The sequence below is a fragment of the Rhinoraja longicauda genome, chromosome 2 (assembly GCF_053455715.1).
Source record: "Rhinoraja longicauda isolate Sanriku21f chromosome 2, sRhiLon1.1, whole genome shotgun sequence".
NCBI lineage: Eukaryota > Metazoa > Chordata > Chondrichthyes > Rajiformes > Arhynchobatidae > Rhinoraja > Rhinoraja longicauda.
Window position 1 is genome coordinate 114472128 of NC_135954.1, and position 20770 is coordinate 114492897.

Sequence of the window (20770 nt, forward strand, 5' to 3'; positions counted from 1 at the left end):
TAATGGGTGACTTCAATCTACATATAGATTGGGTGAACCAAATTGGCAGGGGTGCTGAGGAAGAGGATTTCTTGGAATGTTTGTGAGATGGTTTTCTAAACCAACATGTCGAGGAACGAACGAGAGAGCAGGCCATTCTAGACTGGGTATTGGGTAATGAGGAAGGGTTAGTTAGCAGTCTTGTTGTGCGAGGCCCCTTGGGCAAAAGTGACCATAATATGGTGGAGTTCTTCATTAGGATGGAGAGTGACAAAGTCAATTCAGAAACAAGTGTTCTGAACTGAAAGAAAGATAACTTTGAGGGTATGAGACGTGAATTGTCCAAGATAGACTGGCAATTTATACTTAAAGGGTTGACGGTGGACATGCAATGGAAGGCATTTAAAGATTGCATGGAGGAACTACAACAATTGTTCATCCCAGTTTGGCAAAAGAACAAACCAGGAAAGGTAGTGCATCCGTGGCTAACAAGGGAAATCAAGGATAGTATTAAAACAAACGCTGAAGCATATAAATTAGCCAGAAAAAGTATCATACCAGAGGACTTGGAGAAATTCAGAGTCCAGCAGAGGAGGACAAAGGGCTTAATTAGGAAAGGGAAAATAGATTATGAGAGAACTGGCAGGGAACATAAAAACTGACTGCAAAAGCTTTTATAGCTATGTGAAGAGAAAAAGACTAGTTAAGACAAATGTAGGTCCCTTGCAGTCGGAAACAGGTGAATTGATCATAGGGAACAAGGAGATGGCAGACCAATTGAACAACTACTTTGGTTCTGTCTTCACTAGGGAAGACATAAACAATCTGCCGGAAATAGCAGGGGACCGGGGGTCTAACGAGATGGAGGAACTGAGGGTAATCCAGGTTAGTCGGGAAGTGGTGTTAGGTAAATTAAATGGATTAAAGGCCGATAAATCCCCAGGGCCAGATAGGCTGCATCCCAGAGTGCTTAAGGAAGTAGCCTCAGAAATAGTGGATTCATTAGTGATAATTTTTCAAAACTCTTTAGATTCTGGAGTAGTTCCTGAGGATTGGAGGGTAGCTAATGTAACCCCACTTTTTAAAAAGGGAGGGAGAGAGAAAACGGGGAATTATAGACCAGTTAGCCTAACATCGGTAGTGGGGAAAATGCTAGAGTCAGTTATTAAAGATGTGATAGCATCACATTTGGAAAGTGGTGAAATCATCGGACAAAGTCAGCATGGATTTATGAAAGGCAAATCATGCCTGACGAATCTTATAGAATTTTTCGAGGATGTAACTAGTAGAGTGGATAAGGAAGAACCAGTCGATGTGTTATATCTGGACTTTCAGAAGGCCTTCGACAAGGTCCCACATAGGAGATTGGGGTACAAACTTAAAGCACACGGTATTGGGGGTTCAGTGTTGAGGTGGATAGAGAATTGGTTGGCGGACAGGAAGCAAAGAGCAGGAATAAACGGGTCCTTTTCGGAATGGCAGGCAGTGACCAGTGGGGTACCCCAAGGCTCAGTGCTGGGACCCCAGTTATTTTAAATATATATTAATGATTTGGACGAGGGAATTGAATGCAATATCTCTAAGTTTGCGGATGACACGAAGCTGGGTGGCAGTGTTAGCTGCGAGGAGGATGCTAGGAGGCTGCAGAGTGACTTGGATAGATTAGGAGAGTGGGCAAATGCATGGCAGATGCAGTATAATGTGGATAAATGTGAGGGAGGGGAGGAGGGAGGAGGGAGGAGGGGGTGCTGCACCAATGCAGGAGAGTTTTGGGCCCAAAGGGTCCCCTTGGTCTAGTATAAACCTAAAGTAAACTAACCTAATCTAACCTAACCTAGTTTAACCTTTCCTAATCTAATCGAACGTAACCTAGTCTAAATTTTTTTGAGTTCATTAAATTTATAAAACTCACACTTGTTTATTTTTTCCTATGGCCCGCAAAAATGTGCCAAATATATAATGTGGCCCTCATGCTGAAATGTTTAGAGGCCCCTGCTCTAAATGAAACTAAGCAGAATTAGGCCATTTGGCCCATCAAGTCAAGTCAAGTCAAATTTATTTGTCACATACACATACCCGATGTGCAGTGAAATGAAAGTGGCAATGCCTGCGGGTTGTGCACAAAAAGAATTACAGTTACAGCATATAAATAAAGTTAATAAGTTACTAAACATAGCACAAAAAGTGTCGACAAAAATTTAGTCTCTGGGGTTATCAAAGTTGACAGTCCTGATGGCCTGTGGGAAGAAGCTCCGTCTCATCCTCTCCGTTTTCACAGCGTGACAGCGGAGGCGTTTGCCTGATCGTAGCATCTGGAACAGTCCGTTACTGGGGTGGCAGGGGTCCCTCATGATCTTGCTTGCTCTGGATCTGCACCTCCTGATGTATAGGTCCTGCAGGGGGACGAGTGTAGTTCCCATGGTGCGTTCTGCCGAACGCACTACTCTCTGCAGGGCCATCCTGTCCTGGGCAGAGCTGTTCCCAAACCAGACTGTAATGTTGCCGGACAGGATGCTCTCTACAGTCCCAGAGTAGAAGCAATGAAGGATCCTCAGCGACACTCTGAATTTCCTCAGTTGTCTAAGGTGGTAAAGGCGCTGCTTAGCCTTACCCATCAGTGCGGCAATGTGCGTTGCCCACGTCAGATCCTCTGCGATGCGGACTCCGAAGTATTTGAAACTGCTCACCCTATCCACAATAGACCCATTTATCTCCAGTGGCGTGTACGTCCTTGGATGTTTAGCCCTTCTGAAGTCCACAATCAGCTCCTTTGTTTTAGTGACATTCAAGAGGAGGCTATTGTCCTGACACCAGAGTGCCAGATCAGCCACCTCCTCCCGGTAGGCCTTCTCATCGTTGTTGGAGATCCGGCCCACCACCACAGTGTCATCAGCAAACTTGATGATGGAGTTTGAGCTGAACCTGGCCCTACAGTCATGTGTGTACAGGGAGTACAGTAGGGGGCTAAGGACGCAGCCCTGGGGGGATCCTATGTTCAGGGTGAGGGAGCTAGATGTGTGTTCCCCCATCCTGACCACTTGGGGCCTGGCAGTGAGAAAGTCCAGGACCCAGGCACACAGAGGGGTGCTAAGCCCCAGTTCCAGCAGCTTCTCAACCAGTCTGCTGGGGACTATTGTGTTGAATGCTGAACTAAAGTCAATGAACAGCATCCTCACATAGCCCCCCTGGCTGTCCAGATGAGAGAGAGCGGTGTGTAGAACCTGGGAGACCGCATCATCCGTGGACCTGTTCGGACGGTATGCGAACTGTAGTGGGTCCATGTTGCGAGGAAGGAGGGCGCAGATGTGCTTCTTGATTAGCCTCTCAAAGCATTTCATGACAACCGAGGTGAGGGCCACCGGTCGGTAGTCATTTAAACACGCTGGAGAGGCATTCTTTGGCACCGGTACAATGATGGATCTTTTGAAGCATGCAGGGACCACGGACTTTGCCAAGGAGAGGTTGAATATTGTGGTGAGCACTGGAGCAAGCTGAGTAGCACAAGACTTTAGTAGTCTACTCTACCATTCAAACATGGCTGATATGTTTTTCCTCTCAATTCCATTCTTCAAACTTCTCCCCGTAACCTTTGACACCCTTGCTAATCAAGGATGGCTGGCTATCGATATTTACAACTTTTGAAAGTGAAAATCTTCTAAATCTCATGAGATTATCTAACTCTCTCTCATTGTCTAACTCTCTACCTCATCACAGCTGGAAGAGCTGCTGCCTCACAGTGCCAAAGATCAGAACTTCAGCTTTACTGAACATTGGATCCCGCGGAGTGGAAATCATTTTAGTCAAATGAGTTTAAGGTGGTCAGTTCGAACCTTGCCAGAGCAACAGATTCTTAAATGTTACTGTTGACTCAGTCGCTTCCCAAATGGCTAACATGTTGAATCTAATTTGGGGGGCTGCCTTTGAGATTTGGTTAATATATTAGAGAACACAAATTATATCCTGAACCTTTACGCACAGTTCAATTGGTAAATTGACCTGTTTTAACGGAATCCGAATCATACAGCACAGAAACAGGCCCTTCGCCCCATCACAGCCATGCTGACCATGATGCCCATCTCTATTAACCATGTTTATCTGCTTTAGGCCTGTGTTCCATTGTTATTCAAATATCTGCCTTTTAAACACTAATCATTTACCTTTATCCTCTCCTTTGGCAGCTTATTCCAGGTAATTCTAGAATGGATAGAGTGAATGCACAGTGGAGCAGCGGTAGAGTTGCTGCCTTACAGTGTCAGAGACCCCGGCTTCCATCCTGAAATCGGGTGCTGTCTGTACGGAGTTTGCACGCTCTCCCTATGACCGCGTGGGTTTTCTCCGGATGCTTTGGTTTCCTCCCACACTCCAAAGACGTGCAGGTTTGTAGGTTAATTGGCCCTAGAGTGTAGGATAGAAGACGTGTATGGGTGATCGATGGTCGGCATGGATTCGGTGGGCCGAAGGGGTTGTTTCTCTAAAACTAAAACTAGATCACAGTCTTTTACTCAGGGTAGCGGAGTCAAGAACCAGAGGACACAGGTTTAAGGTGAGAGGGGAAAGATTTGATAGGTACCTAAGGGCAACCTTTTCACACAGAGGGCAGTAGGTATTTGCTACTAGAAGCCAGAGGAGGCTGGTGAGGCAGGTAATAAAATAACGTGTAAAAGACATTTGGACAGGTACATGGATAGAAAAGGTTTAGAGGGATGTGGGCCAAATTTACAGTTGCTACAAGTAAGAATTTGATTGTTTCGTTTCAATCGAATGGAATTGAATGCTTTATTGTCACATGTGACAAGTCACAGTGAAATTCTTTGCTTGCATACCCAAGGTATGTAAATCGTCGCCACATAAAGGGCGCTTACAAAGTATCCCGCACCAAGTCCTCCATTGTTCTCTCCCCTCCCCCTCCCCCTCCCACATGCCAAGTCCTCCTTTGTTCTCCCCCCGCTCCCCTCCCTCACGGCAGTCCTCCCACACCGGGTCCTCCTTTGTTCCCTATGGCACAACCCTCTATGTTCTACGTAGGCTTGGTACCTAGGACAATTAAACACTCTTGATCTCAGAGATGGTTCTTGCTCGGAGGTTTTGTGGTGCCGATGTTAGTAATGTCAAAACCTTCTGTCAATTTGCTGATAATTTGGCGTGTTGTGATTGGCAGTAATTAGTTGGATTTCTGTTTTTGTTTTGAATGGGAGACTCCTGGACAATCTTCTAGTTCTCCGTCCAGTATGACTGTTTCCGACTACTTTTTTATCTCTGCTTTGTTGATACCTTCTCCCAGCCAACAATGATCTATTCTACATTTTCCTTGATCTCCATTCCTTTTGTCCCATTTTACACCTCTTACACACTTCCTTATATACACCGATCAGTCAAAACATTATGAACACTGACTGGTGAAGTAAATAACATTGATTATCTTCTTACAATGGCATCTGTCAAGGGGTGGGATATATTAGGCAGCAAGTGAACAGTCAGTTCTTGAGGTTGATGTATAAGAAGATAACTGCAGATGCTGGTACAAATCGAAGGTATTTATTCACAAAATGCTGGAGTAACTCAGCAGGTCAGGCAGCATCTCGGGAGAGAAGGAATGGGTGATGTTTCGGGTCGAGACCCTTCTTCAGACTGAGGTTGATGTGTTGGATGCAGGAGAAATGGGCAGGAGTAAAGACCTGAGCGACTTTGACAAGGGCCAAATTGTTATGGCCAGACAACTGGGACAGAGCATCTCTGAAACGGCAAGGCTTGTGGGGTGCTCCCGGTCAGCAGTGGTGAGTACCTACCGACAGTGGTCCGAGGAGGGACAAACCGGCGACAGGGTGTTGGGCACCTAAGGCTCATCGACGCGCGAGGGCAACGAAGGCTATCCCGTCTGGTCCGAACCAACAGAAGGCCTACATGGTCATTATGTTTTGGCTCATCAGGTCATAATGTTTTGGCTGATCGGTGTATGTATCTAACTCTCCCCTGACATCAGTCTGAAGAAGGGTCTCAACCTGATAAGTCACCCATTCCTTCTATCCAGAGATGCTGCTTGTCCCGCTGAGTTACTCCAGCATTTTGTGCCTATCTGGTTATTGTCCGTTCTCTTTGTCTCTCCAACTCAGTCATCTGTTTCTTGATATCATGTGAATGGGTAAAATGGCGGAGACTGGCTAAATTGAATCTCAAAGAAGATTTCAATGAATCAGTATGAGGAAGGGTCCCAACTGGAAACATCACCTACCCATGTTCACCAGGGGTGCAGTTCTACCCGCTGAGTTACTCTAGCACTTTGCATCTTTTTGTTTGTAAACCAGCATCTGCAGTTCCTTGTGTCTACTCTCGAAAGAAGTTGTGTCTGCTACTGAACAATGCTTTTATCACAGGGAGTGAAGGTTGCTTTAGAGGAAGAAAGATAAAGAGGGATAATAAGGCGACCATGGCTGACAAGGGAGGTCAAGGACAACATAAGAGCAAAAGGGAAAGTGTATAACATTGTAAAGATTAGTGGGGAAGCCAGAGGATTGGGATGTTTTTAAAGTTCAACAAAAGATAACTAAAAGGACAATACGGAGGGAAAAGATGAATTTTGAATGTAAGCTAGCCATTCATCTAAAAGAGGGTAGCAAGAGTTTCTACCGATGTATAAAGAGTAAAAAGGTGGCAAAAGAGTGGACTTTGTGCCGTTGGAGAAGTGATAATGGGAAATCGAGAAATGGCAGAGGAATTGAATAACTTTTTGTATCAGTCTTCACAGTGTGCCTGCAACCCTAGAGAGTCAGGGGGTGGACATTAGTGGAGTAGTGATTACTAAGGAGAAGTTGCTAGAATACTGAAAGTTCTGAGGGTAGATTAGTCACCTGGACCGGATGGACGGCACCCCAGGGTTCTGAAGGAGGTGGCCTCCGAGATTGTGGAGGCATTAGTTGTGATATTTCAAGAATCACTAGAGTTAGGAGTGGTTCCTGAAGAATTGTGAATATCACCTCACTGTACAAGAAGGGAGCAAAGCAGAAGAGCGGAAACTATAGGCCGGTCAGCCTGATTTCGGTGGTTGGTAAGATTTTAGAGTCCATTATAAAGGAAGAGGTTACGCAGTACTTGGAAGTTCACGATAAAATAGGCCGAAGTCACCGTGGCTTTGTGATGGGAAGATCTTGCCTGACGAATCTGCTGGAGTTCTTCGAGGAAGTTAATATGGAATACTTTATTGTCACATGTGACTAGGCACAATGAAATTATTTGTTTGTATGCACAATGTATACAAATAGCAGTCACGTAGGGCACTTACAAAGTTACAATGCGCAAGACAGACAGAGGGGAGGCTGTAGATGCTGATCACCTAGATTTTCAGGCCTTCAATAAGGTGCCGCACGTCAGGCTGCGAGGGAAGATGAGAGCCCACGGTATTAAAGGAAAGATACTAGCACGGATAGCGGGTTGACTGGATGGCAGAAGGCAAAGAGTTGCCATAAAAGGCGCTTTTTCAGGTTGGCTGCCAGTGGAGTTCCGCAAGGGTCGGTGCTGGGGCCGCTTCTACGTTATATATTCATGATTTGAATAAGGGTATTGAAGGCTTTGTGGCCAAGTTTGCAGGTGATGTTAAGATAGGTGGAGGGGCAGGCAGTGTAGAGGAAGCAAGGAATCTGCAGAACGACTTGGACAGGTTAGGAGAGTGGTCAGAGAAGTGGCAGATGAAATTCAGTGTAGCAAATTTCAGAGTCATCATGGATTTTGGTAATAAGAATAAAGGCGTATATTATTTTATAAATGGGGAGATAATCCAGAAATTAGAGGTGCAGAGGAACTTGGGGGTGCTGGTGCAGGATTCCCAAAAGGTTAATTTGTAAGTCGACTCGGTAGTAAGGAAGGCGAATTCAATGCTCGCATTCATATCAAGAGGACTGGAATACAAAAGCAGAGATGTAATGCTGAAGATAGACACAAAAAGCTGGAGTAACTCAGCAGGACAGGCAGCATCTGGAGAGAAGGAATGGGTGACGTTTTGGGTCGAGACCCTTTCTCAGCAATGCTGAATTCTAATGCTGAAGCTCTATGTGGCGCTAGTAAGGCCACATTTGGAGTACTGTGAGCAAATTTGGTCCCGTATCTGAGGAAGGATGTGCTGGCTCTGGAGTGGGTCCAGAGGTTTACAAGAATGATCCCAGGAATGAGTGGATCAGCATAGGATGAGCGCTTGACAGCACTGGGCCTGTACTCGCTGGAGTTTAGAAGGTTAAGGGGGATCTCATTGAAACTTACAGAATAATGAAAGGCATAGATAGAGTGGATGTGGAGAGGATGTTTCCACTGGTGGGAGAGTCTAGGACCAGAGGTCATAGTCATAGAATTTAAAGGGAGCTCTTTTAGAAAGGAGGTGAGGAAGAACTTCTTTAGTCAGAGGGTAGTTAATCTGTGGAACTCATTGCCACAGAGGGCTGTGGAGGCCAAGTCATTGGATATTTTTAAGGCATAGATAGACAAATTCTTGATAGAACGGGTTAAGGGTTATGGGGAGGAGGCAGGAAAATTGGATTCGGATTGAATGGCAGAGTAGACGCGATGGGCCAGATGGCCTAATTCTACTATAACTTGTGAACGTGAACTTATGGAACGGTGCAGAAAAAGAAAGTGGAATGATAGCATGTTCCTTTATTTGAGAAGATTTTGTTTTGTAATACTGCACGGAAACAGGCCCTTTGGCCCGCTGGGTCCGCATCGGCCAGCGATCCCCCACTATCCTACACATTATGGGCAATTTACAATTTTTACCGAAACCAATTAACCTACAAACCTGGACGTCTTTGGAGTGTGTGAGGAAACCGAAGCAACCAGAGAAAACCTACGCAGGTCAGAGGGAGAATGTACAAAGTCTGTAAAGACAGCATCCGTAGTTGGGATCTAATCTGGGTCTCTGGTGCTGTAAGGCAGCAACACTACCTCTGCATCAAGGTGCCACTGAACTATTTAAAGTATTTAAATACTTTAATTTAAATTCTGAAGAAGGGTCTCGACCCAAAACGTCACCCATTCCTCTCCTGAGATGCTGCCTGACCTCTGAGTTACTCCAGCATTTTGTGAAATAAATACCTTTGATTTGTACCAGCATCTGCAGTTATTTTCTTACACTATTTAAAGTATTTTATATTTTCCCGATAAAGGGTTTTGGCCTGCAACAGGTATTGGCATATTTTGCATTCAGCACATTTTATTTTGTCAAAGCCGCAGTCTGATTTCTTGAATGGTTATTCCTATGTCTGTTCTTTAATCCCTTTTACTCTGAAGGGAGATAAGGTGACTCCAGGATTTGTGGTGAATGATATCTATGATCTGTTAAAGCAATGATGGTAGAAAAGTGTCAATAAATCTTGAAGATAAGCAAGTGGTGGAAAAATACCACACAGGAGTTCAGTCAATACCTCAAAAACTATCGGCAAGTTTAACACTTTGAGTGCACTGTTGAGAGTTCCAAACCTGAAACATTAATAGAGCCAAACACAAAATGCTAGAGGATCTCAGCAGGTCAGGCAGCATCTGTGGAGGGAATGGTCGGACGAGGTTTTGGGTCGGGACCCTTCTTCTCTGGGTCAGAATGCTGTCGAAGACCAGGCGAGCAGCAGTGAGAGAGGGTCCCACAGAACTCCAGTCAGAGAGATGGAGAGAACTACAAACTTTTTTTGAGAAGATTTTGCAATGGAGCTGTAACGTGAATTAGCTCAAGACTCCCAACAGCTGCAGTTCCACGTGTCTGCATCAGTCGAATAGTAAAAGGCCTGGTTAGAGTGGATGTGGAGAGGATGTTTCCACTAGTGGACGTCTAGGACCAGAGGTCATATCCTCAGAATAAAAGGACGTGCCTTTAGAAAGGAGATGAGGGGGAATTTCTTTAGTCAGAGGGTGGTGAATCTGTGCAATTCATTGCCACAGACGGCTGTGGAGGCCAAGCCAATGTACATTTTTAAGGCGGCGATTGACAGATTTTTGATTAGTAAGGGTGGCAGGGAGAAGGCATGAGGTTGAGAGGGAAAGATAGATCGGCCATGTTTGAATGGCGGAGTAGACTTGAAGGGACGAATGGCCTTATATCATATAACATATCCTAGAACATATCATGGAGCCAACAAATTCTGATCAACCTGGTTGGAATTTCCAGGGCATTGTTCTTTGTTTCAAATTTCTACCACAAGTTTCAAGGCCAGTTCACAGTAATAAAGCTAATAGTTTGCAAAATTATGCAGTGACTTGAATTCATTTAGCACAGGCTTCGACAATGTTTATAGGTCAGTAAAAGACATCTGATGTGCAAAGCTCCAGTAATGAAAATAAGGAATAGAAGACTTAATGGAATAGTTACGCACTTATCTATGACAGTTATCTGTTGGGTTTTTATTGAACAGATCAACTTACACGTGGAACACTAGATCAATGAATTTTGGACAAAGAATTAACAGTTAAATAGTATCTTGGGTTAATTTGCAGTATTTATTGTCAATCATTGACTTCACTTCTAGTATTTATGCATCTAATGTGCGTATCAGTACAGGACAGAAACACACCATTGTTGAAGCATTGAATGAGGCCATCCAGTCGATTGAGCGAGGTCTAGCTTTCTGTCACATCACTCCAATGAGTCCCACTCATGTCTCTTTATCTGCATTTCTCATATTGATTTACAGATAGCTATAATAGAAGGACGAGATAGAATAGGAGACGAGTGAGAAAGATAAAACTGGTCTCTCAAAGCTTTTACAAGTATGTATAAAAGGAAAGAACTAGTGAGACATGATAGAAGTATATAACAGTAAGATGGCACAAAATGCTGGAATAATTCAGCGGGTCAAGCATCATCTCTGGAGAAAAGGAATAGGTGACATTTCGGGTTGAGACCCTTCTTCAGACCTGACCCTTCGGTCTCAAGAAGGGTCTTGACCCGAAACTTCACTTATTCCTTTTCAGCAGGGATGCCGCCTGACTCACTGAGTTCCTCCAGCAGTTTGCTTTTTTGTTCCAGATTATATTGGCCATGGATTATGTTGCACCTTTATATTTCCATGCTCGCATTCCTATACGTATCTCCGTTCATACAAATGATGAATGATTTTGCCATGATTTTGATTGAGATTCTGCCATGTGCACATTCCCGTGTACTTCATGCCTGTTAAGCCTCGTTGCATCCTGCCATGTCCCATTATAGGTCTGCTCCTCCCTGAATCAGCACGCTGGAAAAAGTACAAATTAACTTTGTTCAGTTGTAGAAACCAGGAACTGCAGATGCTGATTTACCACAAAAAAAAGACACAAAATGCTGGAGTAACTCAGGGGGTCAGGCAGCATCCTTGGAGAAGATGGAACGTTCATGGACTTGGGAGGTCTGATAAGAGTCTGACGTATGTAATGAGTGGTAGGGCCCTAGTGAGTATTGAGGAACATGGACCTCACCTTGGTGTACAAGTCAAGAGATCTCTGAAGATGGCAGCACAGTTATATAAGGTGGTGAAGAATGTGTATGAGGCAAGACGTTGCCTGGGAAGGTGTGTTTCACGTATGAGGAGAGACTGGATAGACGGCTTGTTTTCCTTCGATTGGAGATGCCTGAGGGGAAACCTGATAGTTATACAAAATTACTCAAGGCTAGATAGGGTGGTTCACGGGAAACGTTTCCTCAAAACGTAGGGCAAGTGGGAAGAGGTTCAGAGGGAATCTGAGGAAGAACCTTTTCACCCGGGTGGTGCTTGGAATCAGGAACACAACCGATGAGTGGGCAGGGAAATCATGTACTCTCACATATTGAAGTACTATTTAAACGAGCACTAGAACAGCCAAGCACTTCAACTCCCCCTCCCACTCCCAGTCTGACCTTTCTCTCATGGGCCTCCTCCAGTGCCATAGTGAGGCCCACTGGAAATTGGAGGAACAGCACCTCATATTTCGCCTGGGCAGCTTGCAGCCCAGTGGTATGAACATCGACATCTCCAACTTTAGATAGTTCTGAATAAATACCTTCGATTTGTACCAGCATCTGCAGTTATTTTCTTATACTAGAACTGCCACGGTTGAAGGCCATATGCAGGTGGATGGATTATTGATGGTCGGCACAGATGTGGTGGGCCGAAGGGCCTATATCTATACTGTGGGATCTTGGTAAGTGGAATTGACAGTCAATGTGCATAATGGCTACAATGAACTTATTTTCCACCCAGTTTAACTTTTGTTTGAAACATTTTGTTTGCAGCAGCTGAAAAACCTTCTGTTTGGCTCCAGTTTCTGCTGTTTTGCCGAGGAATGGAAGATGCAGAGTTTCACCTTCAACGATCTACCTGAATTAAAGTACGGCATCGTTCAGAAGAAGGTGAAGGACTTCTCTCATTGCATGTCGTGCAGCACTAAGTATTGGATTTGTCACTTGGGCAACAAAACCTCTCGAGCTACAGCAGCTGCAATGAAGCAATATGAAACCCACACAGGTCACAGATAAATAAATAGTGAGCCTCACCAGTTAGGCTGGTGCAATATGAACAAGTAATTTAAAAGTTTATTTTGATGAATTATAAAGTCAAGAAGCACCAAACAATTTTTGCCCACCATGTATTACTGTAGAGTCGTAGAGTGATACAGTGTGGAAACAGGCCCTTCATAGTCATAGAGTCACAGAGTGATACAGTGTGGAAACAGGCCCTTCATAGTCATCGAGTCATAGAGTGATACTGTGTGGAAACAGGCCCTTCGGCCCAACTCGCCCACACCGACCAACAATGTCGCAGCTACACTAGTTCCATCAGCCTGCATTTGGTCCATATCCCTCTAAACTTGTCCTATCCATGTACCTGCCTAACTGTTTCTTAAACGTTGAGATAGTCCGAGCCTCAACTACTTCCTCTGGCAACTTGTTCCATACACCTACCACCCTTTGTGTGAAAAAGTTACCCCTCAGATTACTATTAAATCTTTTCCCCTTCACCTTGAACCTATGTCCTCTGGTCCTCGATTCCCCCACTCTGGGCAAGAGATTCTGTGCATCTCCCCGATCTATTCCTTTCATTATCTTGTATACCTCTATAAGATCACCCCTGTGCTCGAAGGAATAGAGTCCCAGTCTACTCAACATCTGCCTATAGACCCCCTAGTCCTGGCAACATCCTCGTAAATCTTCTCTGAACCCTTTCAAGCTTGACAATATCTTTCCTATAACATGGTGCCCAGAACTGAACACAATATTCTAAATGTGATCTCACCAACGTCTTACACAACTGCAACATGCCTTTCAACCACTATACTCAATACTCTGACTGATGAAGGCCAATGTGCCAAAAGCCTTTTTGACCACCTTATCTACCTGCGACTCGACCTTCAAGGAACCATGCACCTGCACTCCTAGATCCCTCTGCTCTACAACATTCCGCAGAGGCCTACCATTCACTGTGTAGGTCCTGCCCATGTTAGACGTCCCAAAATGCAACACCTCACATTTCTCTCTATTAATTTCCATCAACCATTCCTCAGCCCACCTGGCCTTTATATACTAATTTATTTTACCAGCACTTGGTCCCTATCCTTCTATGCTTTGTCCATCTAAGTACTCGTTTAGATATTAGTTCAAAGTCTTCAGAGTACCTGGTTCATCACCCTATTCGGGCAGGGTGTTCCACATTTCAGTCACTCTCAGGGTTAAAAAAGCTTTCTTGGTTCCCTTCTGAACCTCTTGTCCTTTATTTGAAATCTATTCTCAAGGTAAAGACCTGCTTGCTATGGGAAAAAGTTCCCTGCTCTCTGCCATATCTATACCTCTAATAAATTTGTTTAGTTTTAGAGATACAGCCCTTGGGCCCACTGAGTCCGAGCCGACCAGCGATCCCCGCACACTAACACTATCCAACACTAGGGACAATTTGCAATTATGCCAAGGCAATTAGCTTACAAACCTGTACGTCTTTGGAGTGTGGGCAGAAACCGGAGAAAATCCATGCAGGTCACGCGGAGAACGTACAAACTCCGTATAGACAGCACCCATAGACGGGATCGAACCCAGGTCTCGGCGCTGTAAGGCAGCAACTCTACTACTGCGCCACCATAGAAGTCCATGTACTTCTGTATACACCCGTACACATCTGTCAGGTTCACCCCCCCTCCTCATAACTGCATTGCAGCAGTATTTTCTATATTGTAGCACTGACCACCCCTTTGAAATTACAGTACTTAATTGGTTCTAAAATACTTTGGAACATCTTGAAAAGGACATGAAAACGGCTATAAAAATACAGTTGTTCTATGATCCGAAATGTCACCAATTCGCATTCTCCAGAAATGCTGCCTGATCAGCTCAGTTGCTCCAGAACTTTGTGTCCTTTTTAAAAATTGAGTTCCTATTTAGTTTTTAGTTTAGTTTTAGTTTTAGAGATACAGCGCGGAAACAGGCCCTTCGGCCCACCGGGTCCACGCCGACCAGCGATCCCCGCACATTAACACTGTCCGACACACACCAGGGACAATTTTTACTTTTACCAAGCCAATTAACCTACAAACCTGTACGTCTTTGGAGTGTGGGAGGAAACCGAAGATCTCGGAGAAAACCCACGCAGGTCACGGGGAGAACGTACAAACGCAGTACAGACAGCACCCGAACCCGGGTCTCCGGCGCTGCATTCGCTGTAAGGCAGCAATGCTACCGCTGTGCCACCCTAACCGCCCACAGCTTTTTCTGTTCTTTGATACTGTTTGACCATTTTTAGCAGCAAAGTGTCAAATTAAGACTGGTGTTTTTGTTAAGAATAATAGATAAGCTATCTGCTTCTTCTGCTCCTACCACCTATCCTCACATACATCCAGAGACACTTATAACCCTATGGAATCCCATGCCATGACAATGGAATTTGATGCTACAAATTATAGCCGTTGTTTATAATAAGAAACTTAAGGGGTTACGAGAGTAACATTTAAGAACCAGATTCAAGAGCGCTCCTGGTAATTTTAGTTTTAGAAACAACGTGGAAACATGCCCTTTCACCCACCGAGTGCACGCCGTCCATCGGTCATCTGTACATTAGTTCTATGCTATCCCATCCTGCACCCTAGGGAGGCTTTTACAGATGAAAATTTGCCTTCAAACCTGCACATCTTTGGGATTTAGACTTTAGAGATGCAGAGCGGAAACAGGCCTTTGGCCCACTGAGACTGCGCATACTGGCGATCATCAGTACAATAGCACTATCCTACACACTAGGGCCAATTTACTATTTTACGGAAGGCAGTTAACCTACTGACCCACATGTCTTTGGAGTGTGAGAGGAAACCGGAGCACCCGGAGAAAACCCACTCGGTCACAGGGAAATGTTCAAACTCCGCATGCAGGTAGCGTCCGAGGTCAGGATCGAACCCGAGTCTCCGGTGTTTTAAGACAGCAGCTCTACCGCCTCGCCACTGTGTTGCCCTCATGTTCTATGATTAAATTAGAGCACAACTGTTCAGGACAGAAATTGGGCACAACAGGTGCACAACTCCTCTTCCCACAGCATCTACAGACACTGGGTACAGTTGGCCCTCTTAACATTTTGACCCGTGGCAAGTAAACTCTACACAGACAGCACCCGAGGTCAGGATCGAAACCCGGTCTCTGGCGCTGTGGAGCAGCATCTCTACCGCTGCGCCACTGTGCCGCCCTTAGTTTTGGGGGTATTCAGGGTGTGTAAGAAGCTGTAAAAATGCACATTTTTAGTTTAGTTTATTGTCACATGTACTGAGGTGCAGTGGAAAGCTTTTGATGCGTGTTAACCAGTCAGCAGAAAGACAAAATATGATTAGAATCCAGCCATTCACATTATACAGATACAGGATAAAGGGAATAACCTGAATAACGTTTAATGCAAGATAAAGTCCGATTAAAGAGAGTCCGCGGGTCTCCAATGAGGTAGATAGTAGCGCGCCACCACCAGTGGCTGCCTTGCCAACGGTTTGTCTGTTCTTTCTTCTTTTTTGTTATTTTTGGTATGTGTTAAAAAGTATGTTTTAGTGTTCCTCGGTTTGTTTCATGTTGGGGGGGTGTGAGGGTTGGGGGAAACTTTTTTTTCAATCTCTTACCTCGGCGGAGATGCGTTTTTTTTCCGTATCGTATCTCTGTCCCCAATGCGGCCTAACATCGTGGAGTTGGCGGCCTTTCCTGGAGACTGACCCGCGGGAGTCTGCGGGACTTTAACATCGCGGAGCTCGTGATCCCTTTGCCGGGGATCGAAGCTCCAACTGCGGGGCCTGTGGACTTTCTCATCGTGAAGCCCCTGGTCTCTGGTAAGAAGAGGCCAACTCAGGAGCTTCATGCAGCGGAGAGAGTTTCAACCGCCCTGGCGCAGGAGTTTCGATCATCCCGATGGGGGCTTCGATCGTCGGCTGCGGGGGCTTTGACCGCCCCGACTGCCGATGGTATGACTTCCCCGACCACGGGAGAACAAAGAGGAAGAAGGTTGAACTTTATTGCCTTCCACTGGAATCCACTGTGGTGGATGTTTATGTTAACTTTTATGTGGTTGTGTGTCTTGTTGCTTTTTGTTGCTTTTCACTTAGTACGGCTGTGTGGTAACTCAAATTTCACTGTACCTTAATTGGTACATGTGACAATAAACTAACCTTGAAACCTTATTTTTTTTTAAATCCCAATTCCTTCTGGAATGTGTTTAAGGAGCATAGACTTTTGAGCTTAATGGGTCTTTTGGCGTCCAAAGAATCTGCAGAGAAAATATTCTGACGGTTAATGATCGGGCACCCTAATCTGCACCAAGCTTGTAATGGCTGAATCCCAGCTAATCGCTTTGATCCTAGGATGACTCGTGCCTGTGTGGGGTAGTGACTAGCATTAGCAGCATGTGACCTATAAGAGGTTGGACCCCAGAATGCTGGACATGAATAGGATTGTCCTTTAAGTTATAGCTTTTAAAACTTCTTTATTGTTCCCTTACAGTGGGGCAGTTGATCAAGCCATGTAAAAGTGAGATTATCCAGATTTATATTCGTTGCATCGCGGTTATGTTACTCGATTAGTATTTGAAGTAATCTGACTACATTGCATGGTCTTTGAGATGTTGTACAAGGCATTGTGAGGCTGCACCTGGAGTATTGTGTTCAGTTTTGTTCACCCTACTATAGGAAAGATAAGGCACAGCAGTGGAGTCGCTGCCTTACAGTGCCAGAGACCTGGGTTCCATCCTCGATTTGGGTGCTATCTGGACGGAGTTTGCACATTCTTCCTGTGACCGCGTTGCTTTTCACCGGGTGCATAGGTTTTCTCCTACACTCCAAAGAAGTACAGATGTGTCAGTCAATTGGCGTTTGTAAATTGTCCCTCGTATGTAGGATAGTGCTAATATACGGAGTGATCGCTGGTCGGCATGGATTTGTAGGGCTGAAGGGCTTGTTTCTGCACTGTATGTCGAGAGAGTCTAAAGTCCTGGCAACATCCTCGGAAAGTTCGTTTTTTATTATCACCGTTCACCTTTTATTATCCTTTTGAATAAGTACTTCAGAGTAATGTGACAATTAGCCTGACTCATAAAGCTGTAATACTGTGTTATTATGAGACCAGTATGATGTGGAGCTTTGCTCCAGTATCGTCTGGTTTGCCACCATAAACCATTCTGGTCACGGCACCAGGCGGAAGAGGGCTCTGCCCGAGCCGGCTGCCTCCCCCTTTTCCGGGGTTACGTCCGCGCCCAGGTGGTGTTAGAGAGGGACCACGCGCTGTCCACGGGCACCCTGGGTAGGTATTTCCGGGACCACCGGGCACTGCGGGGGGTTGAATGCATCCTTGACAAGGAGTGTAAGATAGTTGTATAGTAGTTTCTTGTTTGTCTTGTGTCATGGTGGTGGGTTCTGTTTTGGTTTTATAAAACATTCTGCTCTCTGATCATTGCAGGGTGGTCCCTGTGGGGTATTGGCTGCAGTTCAGGCCTGCGTCTTGCAAAAGCTGATGTTCGAAGATGTCACCAGCAGCAGCAGTGAAAACATGTAAGTATGTGTGTGTGTGTGGTAGCACAATTTTTATGAGAAATATTCATAGCTCAGGGGGCTTGAGCTGATAACTTTTACGAACTTTACAAGAATGATCCCAGGAATGATCGGGTTAACCTATGATGAACATTTGTCGGCACTGGGCCTGTACTCGCTGGAGTTTAGAAGGATGAGGAGGGACCTCTTTAAAACTTACCGAATAGTGAAAGGCTTGGATGGAGTGGATGTGGAGAGGATGTTTCCATCAGTGGGAGAGTCTAGGACCAGAGGGCACAGCCTCAGAATTAAAGGATGTTTCTGTAGGAAGATGAGGAGGAATTCCTTTAGTCAGAGGGTGGTGAATCTGTGGAATTCATTGCCATAGAAGGCTGTGGAGGCCGTCAATGGATATTTTTAAGGTAGATATAGATAGATTCTTAGGTAGACACAAAATGCTGGTGTAACTCAGCGGGTCAGGCAACATCTCGGGAACTTTTTTTAGGTCGAGACCCTTCTTCAGACTGAAGAAGGGTCTCGACCTGAAATGTCACCCATTCCTTCTCTCCCGAGATGCTGCCTGACCCGCTGAGTTACACCAGCATTTTGTGTCTGCCATTGATTTAAACCAGCATCTGCACTTTTTTATTCACAAAATCTGCAGTTTTTTTGCTACATAGATAGATTCTTGATTAGTACGGTTATGGGGAGAGGGCAGGAGAATGGAGTTAGGAGGGGGAGATAGATCAGCCATGATTGAATAGTGGAGTAGACTTGATGGGCTGAATGGCCTCATTCTGCTCCAAACACTAATGAACTTATGAATCTTTGTGCTGGTACCAAGTAGTCCCTGGAAAACAATTGAATGAATTGAAGATTGTCACATCATGACCCCACTGAGTTGGCACAATTTCAATTAAATTGTGAGTTTGCCACTTTCTCTGCTCCCTGCTTGAATGTTGGCTTGGAGTAGACGTTACATAACTGAAAACAACCCCACAGGGTGAAATTCATAACAGAATGTAATTCGGCATTGACGAGCAGCCCAGACTGGAATTAACTTTTGAAGAGGATTGTCTTCATTGTTCTGGGCTCTCACTAAAGATTCGAAAACAAGTTATTTTTGCCATGTCGCCATTCTCCTTTATTTCACTTTCAACCTGCTCCCGTTGAGGATGGCATTTTCTTCTGAAATTCTCCCTTTCCTGCCTGCCTACTGTCAAGGGCAGCTGGTAAAGCTGCTGCCTCACAGCGCTAGAGACCCGGGTTCGATCCTGACCTCGGGTGCTGTCTGCATGGAGTTTGTTTCGTTTAGAGCTACAGCGTGGGAACAAGCTGTTCGGTCCACTGAGTCCGCGCCGACCAGCGATCCCTGCACACTAACACTGTCTTACACACACTAGGAACAATTTACAATTATACCAAGCCAATTAGCCTGCAACCTGTATCTTTGGAATGTGGGAAGAGGCCGGAACACCCATGCAGCTCTATAGGACAACGTACAAACTCCACACTGACAGCATCTATTGTCTGGATCGAACCCGGGTCTCTGGCGCTGTAAGGCAGCAACTATACCGTTACGCCACCTTGTAATGTTGTGCTGCCCTTTACATTCTCCCTGTGACCCCATGGGTTTTCTGTGGGTGGTCCAGAGAACGTGCCAGGCTGTAGGTCACCAAGTCCATGCCGATCACCTCTTCACACTAGTTCTAGTGTGAACAGGTGATCCCTTTTTTTATTAATCAAAAATATTTATTCAAATATTAAAATAATATACACAATACAATAAAACCAAAACAGAACCCGCCACCATAACAGGTATAACAATAAAACTATTATACAACTATCTTGCACTCCTTGTCGAGGATGCATCCAATCCCCCGCGGTGCCCAGCGGTCCCGGAAATCCCCCAGGGTGCCCGTGGACAGTGCGTAGTCCCTCTCCAACACCACCCGGGAGCGGACGTAACCCCGGAAAAGGGGCAGGCAGCCGGCTCGGGCAGAGCCCTCTTCCGCCTGGCGCCGTGACTCGCGGATGGATGTTATCCCTCTTTATCATCCACTCCCAATACAATTTATAGAGGCCAATTAACCTACAAACCTGTACATCTTTGGATTGTGGGAGGAAACCAGAGCACCCGGAGAAAACCCACGCGGTCACAGGGAGACCATACAAACTCCACATGGACAGCACCTTTAGTCAGGATTGAATCCAGGTCTCTGGCGTGTTGAGGCATTAGTTCTGCCGCTGTGCCACCCTGGAACATAGAACTATTGTGCAGGTGACCAATAGTCAGCATGGACTTGGTGGGACGAATGGCCAAAACTAATCTAAACTCAGACTCTTTCTTTGTCTGTCCCTTTGTAATGAACATGAAGTCTTGTTTAGTCTCAGATTTAGTTTAGTTTAGAGATACAGCACGGAAACAGGCCTTCGGCCCACCGAGTCTGCATCAAGTAGCGATCCCCGCACATTAACACCATCCTACATATATTAGGGACAATTTACACAGACCAAGCATACAAACCCAAGCCAATTAACCTATGAGCCTGTACGCCTTTAGAGTGTGGGAGGAAACCGTGCGGGGAGAACGTACAAACTCCGTACGGACAGCACCGGTAGTCTCTGATGCTGCAAGTGCTGTAAGGCAGCAACTCTACCGCTGCGCCACTGTGCCGCTCGGATGAACGTAAAACATTGTACGCCATTATTGCTAAGGAGCCATTGCCTTAATTTAAGCCTTGTAGTGATAAGGAAATTTAATTACAACCAAGATGACTGCTGGAATACACATAACCAACAATGAGCCTTTAGAGTTTAGACATATAGCGCAAAAACAGGC

At 45.3% G+C, this 20770-nt stretch overlaps 1 protein-coding gene across 2 annotated transcripts in view; it reads left to right on the forward strand.

Moving 5' to 3' along the window:
* mindy4 (MINDY lysine 48 deubiquitinase 4) overlaps nt 1-20770 on the forward strand; it is a 163955-nt gene that overhangs the window by 71854 nt on the left and 71331 nt on the right. For both annotated transcript variants that reach the window (XM_078426293.1, XM_078426303.1), the window contains exons 8-9: nt 12197-12313; nt 17858-17949. In XM_078426293.1, the coding sequence (XP_078282419.1) occupies nt 12197-12313; nt 17858-17949 (209 nt within the window). The remainder of the gene's footprint in view (nt 1-12196; nt 12314-17857; nt 17950-20770) is intronic.